General features: G+C 43.0%; 1 protein-coding gene across 8 annotated transcripts in view; it reads right to left on the bottom strand.

Annotated features, from left to right (window-relative positions):
* Nucleotides 1–616: 616 nt before the first annotated feature.
* Nucleotides 617–9788, bottom strand: part of LAMA3 (laminin subunit alpha 3) — a 269791-nt gene continuing 260619 nt past the window's right edge. For all 8 annotated transcript variants that reach the window (XM_027068651.2, XM_027068653.2, XM_053206292.1 and 5 more), the window contains 6 exons: nucleotides 9501–9641; nucleotides 5866–6025; nucleotides 5636–5766; nucleotides 3138–3231; nucleotides 1829–1948; nucleotides 617–1098 (listed from right to left, as the gene is read on the bottom strand). In XM_027068651.2, the coding sequence (XP_026924452.2) occupies nucleotides 953–1098; nucleotides 1829–1948; nucleotides 3138–3231; nucleotides 5636–5766; nucleotides 5866–6025; nucleotides 9501–9641 (792 nt within the window). In that variant the 3' untranslated portion in view covers nucleotides 617–952. The remainder of the gene's footprint in view (nucleotides 1099–1828; nucleotides 1949–3137; nucleotides 3232–5635; nucleotides 5767–5865; nucleotides 6026–9500; nucleotides 9642–9788) is intronic.

Genomic DNA, 9788 nt, shown 5'->3' with positions numbered 1-9788 from the left:
ACACTATGTAGAAGACACAGAAATGCTTACATAGTCTTCTTCTTTTGGAAGAGCAATGCTGGTTAATTATATTGGTCTAGTACATGTCTCATTGTTTTGTAGGTTAAACAGGAAGCGATTCCTCCTTCCTGTTGACTTCTGTTAGCTTGCCACGCAAAGCTTTAATTATAGAACGTATATCCATCTCAGCTCCCCTATTGGATAGTTTTTGCCTTCAAGGAATTGATAGTCATAATCTAGATTTGGTTGGTAGCAGACTGTACATGGGAAGCCAAGGGGAAATATAGGTCCATTAATTCGGTTTGTTAGTTATTTACTATTTTGTGAATATTGTGTGTCTCCCAAGTTGGACTGCATATTCCTTCAGGGCAGGAATTATGTCTTCTGCCGAACGGTATATCCAACACTGAGCACACACAGTGCCACACAAGTCTGTGCTTCATAATTATCTGTAGAAAACTGTGTTGTGGGTAGCACACTGAACAGGTGCTGAAGAATTAGTATGATTAACAGTGGCCCACAAGCCATTGGCTTAATGCTAATCAAACACCCCCATGTAAAGAGTACACTGCATTTATTTAACCCCATTAAGTTACAACCCCATGACACGTGTCAATTTTTGTGTTTTTAAAGTGCTTTAAAAGATATTTATTTTTTTACCAGGTGGAAAATAATGTCCTTTAAAAGGCATTTAATGTTTAGTGGAAAATGATATTACCAAAGCATGTAACAAGTTGTTCATCACCTTCAAGACATGGAATTTTTATAAATACACAGGTAACACTGAGTGCCAAAATGATGGGTGTGCATGGTCAGAGTACGAAATTACACTTGCTATTCATCCCATCTAGATGGTGTCTTAAGTCAAGAATGATCTTGAGCAGAGACAGGGAGGTATGTTGGGTAACTGTGCTTTTGAAGGTGACTTCCCTTGCTGTCTGATAGGTTTGTGTTAGTGATCAGGACAGCCATTCAGACTGACAGATCCCTGGACGTCCATGGCTTCAGTGACAGGGATAGGAATGTGGTTGACTTGAATATTCTTCAGACAGCCAAAAAATGATTTCCACACAGGGAGCTTCAGCGTCTTCAAGTGGGCTTCAAGAGAAAAGGAGAGGCATTCCATGAGTGTGAATGTGCCCAATTTAGAAAATCGTCTTATTAGAGTTAAAGGGACCGAGGATCTCAGGCCAGCCAGTCACCTCCTCCTTTGAGCTGGCACCCCATGCCCCTGCCTGCTGTGATAAATCACCAACAAGGCTACTTATTCTTCAAGTTCTTCAAAGAAGCAAATTCCACAGCCCAAATCAATAGATAATAACTCTGAACACTAGTGCTTTTTATGGGTCATGGAAGACCCATAAAATTAACAAACTCTCCGGAGGAACATCAAACAAGGAAGAATGACAAGGCTCTTTCCAGGCAAAATTCCAGAACCTGCCTGGTTCTCCCATTCTGGCCCCGCAAAGCTTAATAACTCATCAGTAAAACTAAATGTCTGGGGAGGAGAGACCAGTTTTTAGCCCCTTTCCTGATTCTTTGCTGCTATCAGGCTTCTAGGTAAAGGTAGCCTCTTAAGAGAGGCTTATGAACGATAGGCTTGGGACAGGAGAAGCAGCAGCAATGTGGCCTGGGCTATACAATGTGCCCATTGCTACCAATTGGGTTTTCCCATGCGTTGGAGCAAAGAGCCTCACTGTCTCCACTGTCCAGCCAACGGCTGCCCAGCTAATAACCCATGGCTGGGGCACTGTTTTGTTCGGTTAAGATGGAAATGTTAAGAGCTGACGTGGGGCAACGTGGGTGTAGAAGCCAGGACAAGAGTTACCTGGAATGCCTCCAATGTACAGTGGCTCCTGAGTGCTGGCAGGTGGGAAGGGGAGCCGTCCAGCTGTGTAGCTATTCTCTGTGTCCAGTTCCAGGTGCAAGATGTGTTGTTTTATGGTGACTGGTGGGAAAGGAAGCTGGTCAGGTTGATTACCTGAGGACAGCCCTGCCCAATGTTTAATGACTACACTAGGGCTTCACCACGGGCTTCCTTTCAACGCATTGCTGTGGGAACACTATTGCTAGGAATTCTGTCAACCTAGACACAAATTCAACTAGTTTTTCAACACTAAGTGGGATTTAGATGCTTTCACATACGTTGCAGGATTTAATCCTTCAAATGAATCTGTGAGGAAGATATGGTCACTCTTCTTTCCCAGATAAGCGATTGTGACTCTCAAGCATTGAGGAGCCTGACAAGATGGCTTGGTTATAAGTTGAATGAGTTGGGATTCCAGCTGCTCTCTCCAGAAGCCATCTTTATTTCACGAGATCTTAGCTTCCTTCCAGGGAGACGCTGACTTCTGAAAACTGAGTCGCTTTTGACCCTCCAAATAAAATTCCTCCAGTGTGAACAATCCTAACTAATTGCAATGTAGTCAGCATTCAAATTAGACCAGAGACTACTCTTCTTTTTTGAAAAGGTATGTTAGCCAATACAGTTTAATATATTACCAAGCTAATGTGCACAAGTTATTCATAAAACAGCAGATTTGGTTTGGGAGGCTATGCCTAATCTCCTCCCAGTGGTTTGTCTAAATCGTTTGCAGTAGTATTAAATGGACTTGAACAATAGCAAGAGCAAATACTTCCTGGGCACTTACTGCATATTGGACACTGTTGTGCACTTTACATACATTGTCCCATTTGATTTTCACCACCCTGGGAGGTGGGCCCTATTTTTATCTCCATTGTGTTGAGGGGGGAAACTGAAGATAAAGAGCAATTAAGTGGCTTGCCCAAGGTCACTTAGGTAAGGGCCGGAACTGAGATGTGATCTCTGTTCCTTTTGATTTCAGAGCCAAAATCTAAATCATAATGTTATACCGCCTTGAAAACACAGATTATCAGTTTTCTGAGCTCAAAAAGAAAATTCTCTGTATGTTACAGAGAACAAGTTGCAGCAGCCATGGATTGCATAAATGCAGCCAGGGCTGAGAATGGACATCTTCTCACCATATCAGTCTGGTGGACTGAGCCGGGTCATATGCTAATGGATTGGTAAAGCGAGGCTGTATCTGGGACATTCAAATCCAGATGGAAAGGGACACTGTTTCAGGGTGTGAACAACAGGCCACTGGACATCATACCTGTCACCGAGTGCCACCGCCCGTCACACAGAGACTGCTTTGGTGTAACTGATGTCAAGATGCCCCCCGCCTCACTGTCCACAGAGGCCGTGACCTGGAAGACACATGCATTTTCCTATTTCCTTCAGAAAGGCTGCTGGAGCCAACTTCCCTGCCTTCTTTCCTTCCCACCGCCTGTCACCCTGAGGGCCCTGAAGCACCTTAGACGTGGCCCCTCCCTCTCGCACCAGGTGATCACAGGAGGGCCAAGGCTTTGCAAGAATCTCTCTGCTGAGTCCCTTCCAGGAAGCAAGCTGCAAAGCCAAGGCCAGGCCTGAAGTTGCTGCCAAAGGTGACGAGCTCTTCCCTCCCAATCCAAACCCCTCCTCTGTCAGGCTCTACTCAAAGGTCACTGATCAGCAGGGAAGATCCTCCTCAAGCTATTGATAGGCAACTGCGGCCACAGTTCTGTTTAGAAGGACGCAAAATTTAGAAGGCAAAAATGCTGGCTGAGGCCTACGCCCTGCTGCGAGGGCCAGACAATTAGAATAATTCCATGAATGCATGCCTTAGGGTTGTAGCTCAAGGAATTCAGCAAGCTAACTGATTGCACTTGTACTGGGCACGTGTCAGGGGTCAGGCACTCATGCTAGCGTGCAGAATCCCACAGTCCCACTCTCTGGACCAGGGCCAAGGGCTGAACCAAGGTGAACAAATACCAGGACTAAAATAAGCAAATTGGTAACTAATTTGCATTTAATTTGCATGTAGCTAGACAGCAAGGCCAATTCTCAGGCAATTTTCCAGCTAAACAATGTCACTGCTGTTATGAAGGTCATCGTGTCTTGATTTTTGCGTATGCGATTATTTCCTCTCCAGAAGCTCTCGTGGAGCCCTACCGCCCCGCTCCCCTGAAAAGCCAGCCTTCTCTCAAGGCCAGCAAGCAGGTAGTTGCTTGCTCCTCTGGCCTACCAGAGGCCTGCTCAGACTTAAAGACTGCACCTCAAATAGAATATGTTCTAGGAGTTTGGGCTATTTTATTTCCTTCTCTAGTTTCCCCCTCACAGTTAAGCTGTGGAAGGGCAGAAGTAAAGGAAAATGGCATATTATGGCTAAATAGAAGATCACAGGCCCAAAATGGAGCCACTTAGGCCGACTCACCAAACCAGTGCTTAATATCTAACCCAACTGAAGCTTCAACCTTCCCCAGAAATGTGGTCTTGATAGGTCAGTCAGGAATTTTGTGAATAGCACCAATGACAACCTGTCACATGGACTTCTCCAACCCCCCAAAGAAATGTAAGGTAATCTACCTAATAAGACGCTTTCCTCTAAATGGAAGGTAACCTTGCCTGGAACAGTCCTTTCTTTTCTTTTGCTAATGAGTTCCTTGCCCCACCGTCATTCCTATAAAAACCTTCCATTTTGTACAACTCCTCAGAGCTTCTCTCTATTTGCTAGATGGGATGCTGCCTGATTCATGAATCAATTAATAAAGTCAATCAGATCTTCAGATTTATTCGGTTGAATTGCTGCTCTTTAACATTATCAGTCTTGGCCTTGAGGCCTTCCTGGAATGATTTGGTTTTTAAAAGAGTTTTTGAAAAGGAAAGAGATATAACCTGGTGGTGAAACTAGGGTATTGGCCAGGCCCCCGAGTGACGGGCAGGATGAAGCAGCAGAAGTGTCCACTGAAGGAGGAATCCCTCTAAGCCAAAGGGAGCCTGGAGCGGAGAGACCCGGGGCCAGCTTGGCTGCCGAGACCAGATAGGCTGGTGAGTGGTACAGGGAGCATAAGGGAAATCTGAAACTGATTCAGTGGATACCAGGCCATGGGCATGGGCATGACATCGTGTAGACAGCTGGTGAGAACAACTATCTCATGAGTTCTGGTGCTGCCCTTATGAATAAAAGTAGAGATATGACAAGGGTGAAGGGGAGGAGAGAAAAATGAACATATATTGCGTATCATAGTTGCTATTCTCTTGTCAAAAGCCCTGAGATATAAACATTATTATCCACATTTTAAAGACAGAGTCTGAAAGAGGCGAAGTAACCTCTCCAGGGCCATATAACTAAGTGGTGCAGTTAGAATTCAGCCCAAGATGATGAACAGGAAACACAATGACCAAATGACTTGTTAAAGGAAAATAGTAGGTTAGCCCTCAAGTCGGGTCTCTATTTTTTTTTTTTTTTTGAGAGACAGAGAGAGAGCGTGAGAGGAGGAAGGGCAGAGAGGGGCGGGGAGATGGAGAATCCCAAGGAGGCTCCACACTGCCAGTGCAGAGCCGGGACCCAGAGCTCAAACCCATGAAGTTGTGAGATCGTGACCTGAGTTGAAACCAAGAATCAGATGCTTAACCAACTGAGCCACCCAGGCGACCCTGAAGTCAGGTCTCTTAAAACAAGATTGGATCCCACTCCGTCACAACTCCACCTACTGTGGTCTCCAGAAATGAATGTGGTCCTAATGCAAACCCATAGATCCCGTCCCCCCGCTGTCATCAAACTGTACGCACCTTTCCTGCCTCCATATAAACACATAGGTGCTTCCCGGGCTGACTTCCGACGTGCATTAGGATGCCAGTGAGGCTTCTTGGGCGAATGCTGAAGACAAGCTTAAATTCCGGCCCCAATAACACAGAGTTAGCTTCCAAAAGAAAGTAAAACAGTTAAAACATCGTAATTCAAGAAAAAGGATGGAGTTCTTCAGACTCAAAGACATAAACTGTTCCAAATTGCCCCTTACCCAGGATGATATGACCTCCTTCCTGGGAGAAATAAATGCCTTTCTCCACAGAGCCACTCAAGCAGGGGGACACAGCAACGCTTGCAGCAATGGTGTTTAGGGGTTTCAGATTCAACTGAAAGTTCCTCAGGCACCCCACAAAGCTGTTTGGGGGGAGGCTCTGCAACCAAGCAGAAGAGAAAGCAAACTTTATTAAGCCACAACTCCCAGAGACATATGGGCAGCCAAGGTTAAAGGCAGGGCAACTGTCTGCCAAAGGGGTTTGGGGGGGGGGGGCAGAATTCATCCATCCTGCTTCAGAGAGTCAGGTGGGCCTGACTGTTGCATTTGGCTCCCTGCTCACACTGCCTAGAAAACCCTGGATACCAGACGTCCGGTGGGTGGCCGAAGTTTGAGGCCAAAGTTTGAGGGCACCAAGTGGTATGTATGCAAGGGGCAAGGGCAGTGGAGGTCGCTAGCTAGTGCTGGTCAGTGACCTGACCCTGGTCCACATGACAGGGCTACAACAAGGGAAATCTCCGCCTTCCAGTATATAGATATCACTGTCTCTTTGCAGGTACAAACCACTTCTTAGGGTTAATGAGCCTATGCGATTGCTTAATGCAGGGCAGCTGACTGAAAAAGAGGCCAAAACATTCCAAAAATAATAAAGTGCAAAAAAGTTTCCTAAATTGTTGGGCTCAGTGCACCACCAACAAATCATGAATGCTGTGGAGTTAAAATAAGACACAAGGCAGAGCATCAGTGGGCATGCATGGAGCACCCAAAGGTGGCCTGGAACAAGGGCTCCTCACCTAGGGCCCCTGCGTGCACCTCCAGGGTTCTGTGATCTCTTAAATTATATAGCAGATGCTCTCTGCATGTGCATTTTCCTGGGAAGAAAGACTACCTTTCCTCTTTAAATTTTTTAAAATTTATTTTTGAGAGAGAGACAGAGCATGAGTGGGGGAAGAACGGAAAGAGAAGGAGACACAGAATCCGAAGCGGGCTCCAGGCTCCAAGCTGTCAGCAGAGAGCCCAATGAGGGGCTCGAACCCACGAACTGCCAGATCGTGACCTGAGCCGAAGCCAGATGCTTAACTGACTGAGCCACCCAGGTGCCCCAAAAGACTGTAACTTTTAAATTTTTTTTCAAAAAAAATTGAAGAATCACTGAATAAAATCCTTAGACTCCCTTCCAAAATAAATGCTTTTAGGACCCTGGAATCCTACACAACAGATGCACTATGTGATAATTTTAAGACATGGTGATATTAGGGATGCATATGGTGTCAGTGTCAACAATAAACTACCGAACGGACTCCCTATGAAATTTTTAGTTTCTTAAAATTTACCACCTTATGCAATGAAGAGCCTGTATCTGAAACCAAGCTCAGACTCTGCAGGGAAGGTCATCGCCTAACACTGAATCCCTAAGGGCGACTGCAGGTTGTGGTACTCAGAGGCAGACATTGACTGGATGTTGCCTGCCCTCTGAAACGATGTGGAGCAGAGTAACCCGTGGTTTGCATCCTCGGGTGGAGGGGATGTTGCAAAAAGAAACTTGGTTCCTAAGAATGATATAAATGGGGTACTACAGATTGTCCCATAGATTAGGATGCTGACTATGACTTATCCAGGACAAAAGAATATCCATACTGTGCTCTTGAATAGCTACCCCATCCTGTGATTTCTCTGAGAGGGAAATAGTTACATACAGAGGTTACAGAAAAGCAAACATTTACATTGAGGATTCTCCTTAGCAATTAATGCTATATATTATGCATGAATTATACAATATATCACATATATATTATATATCATATAATATTCATTATATAATGCATATTATAGAATACTATATGTAGTATTAATATATGGCAATTATATATAACTTTATTACATATTATACATATACATAATACATACAGTACATATATGTATAGTATATATGTATTATACATGTATTGTATATGTATATAATATGCATATATATATGTATAATATATAATAAAGCAAAACACTACTTTATGACATGCTGGAGGCTGCTTCAGATTCTGTCTCTCCCTCTCTCTCTGCCCCTCCCCTGCTCACACTCTGTCTCTTTCTCTCTCAAAAATAAATAAACATTAAAAGAAAATTTTAAAGTATTTTGAGATTCTTGAATATCTTATATAATTATAATGATTACCTATTAAAATGTTTTAATTAAGATATAATTGACATATAACATTATATTTTTTTCAGGCGTGCAGCATAGTGATTCTATATATAATTAGTGCTGTGAATACCATAATAAGTCCAATTAACATCCATCGCTACACATAATTACAAACTTTTTTTTTCTTATGGTAAGAACTTTTATGATTTACTTTCTTACCAACTTTCAAATATAGAATACAGTATTATTAACTATTAACTGTGGTGGCCATGCCTTATAACCCAAGACTTATTCATTTTATTTATTTTATAACTGGATGTTTGTACCTTCGTTTTAAAAATTTTTTTTCTAATGTTTATTTATTTTTTGGAGACAGAGAGAGAGGATGTGAGTGGGGAAGGGGCATTGAGAGGGGGAGACACAGAATCTGAAGCAGGCTCTAGGCTCTGAGCTGTCAACACAGAGCCTGACACAGGTCTTGAACCCAAGAGCCGTGAGATCATGACCTGAGCCAAAGTAGGATGCTTAACCCACTGAGCCACCCAAGTGCCCCTGGAAGTTTGTACCTTCTAACCACTTTCATGATTATATTATAAGGTGAATTATTTTTATATACAGTTCTGAAGCACGACTGTTTTTGGCATGAAATGCTCACCATGCTGTGTGGTTACCATTTGTCACCATACAAAGTTATTACAATATTATTGACCGGGTTCCCAATGCTGTACTTTTTATCCTGGTGAATTATTTATTTTACAACTGGAAGTTTGTACCTCTTAATTCCTTTCTCCTATTTGGCCCATCTGCCACCCTTCCCCGCCCCCACCACCCCACCGACTTCTGCCAACCACCAGTTTGTTCTCTATATTTATGAGTTTATTTCTTTTTTGCTTGTTTATTCATTTGTTTTTTTTTTAAGATTCTACATATGAGTGAAATCATATGATATTTGTCTTTCTCTGTCTGACTTATTTCACTTGGCAAAATAGCCTCTAGGTCCAGCCATGTTGTCACAAATGGCAAGATTTCATTCTTTTTTATGGCTGAGTAATATTTCATTGTATATATGTCCCACTTCTTCATCTATTTATTTATCAGTGGACGCTTGGGCTGTGTCCAGTATCTTGGCTGTTGTAAATAATGCTGCAATAAACATAGGGGTGCATAGATCTTTTCAAATTAGTGTCTTTGTTTTTTTTGGGTAAATACCCAGCAGTGGAATTATTAGATTGCACAGTATTTCTCTTCTTAATTTTCTGAGTAACCTCCACACTATTTTCTATGGTGGCTGTTCCAGTTTGCATTCCCTGCCCCCCCCCAACAGTGCGTGAGAGATCCTTTTTCTCCATTTCCTCACCAGCTCTTGTTATTTCTTGTCTTTTTGATAACAGCCTTTCTGTCAAGGGTGAGGGGATATCTCATTGTGCTTTTGATTTGCATTTCCCTGATGCGATGCTGAGCATCTTTTGTGTGTTGGTGAAACATAAATATTTACCTTTGGTTTCCATGAGGTAGGTGATCCCAGGTAAACTGGTGCTCTGAGGCCGAAGGTGGAATTTCCAGGCAAACTTCCTTCATGGGCCCTCAGACCATCCACAACCAAGTGCCCCTTTTCTCCATCTTGCCCAAACACCACCTTAAGAGTAAAGAAGATAAATTAATCATTTTTTATCTTTGACAATTGGTGATGTATTTTATTATTGGTCACAGCACATTTTTTAAACAATGTTTTTCTTTTTCTTCAAGGAGCTTTAAAAAATTAGAAAATTTTCTCCCTAATATT

The sequence above is a fragment of the Acinonyx jubatus genome, chromosome D3 (genome assembly GCF_027475565.1).
Source record: "Acinonyx jubatus isolate Ajub_Pintada_27869175 chromosome D3, VMU_Ajub_asm_v1.0, whole genome shotgun sequence".
Classification (NCBI taxonomy): domain Eukaryota; kingdom Metazoa; phylum Chordata; class Mammalia; order Carnivora; family Felidae; genus Acinonyx; species Acinonyx jubatus.
Note: the sequence above shows the minus strand (reverse complement) of the source record. Positions and strands in the feature narration are given on the sequence as shown.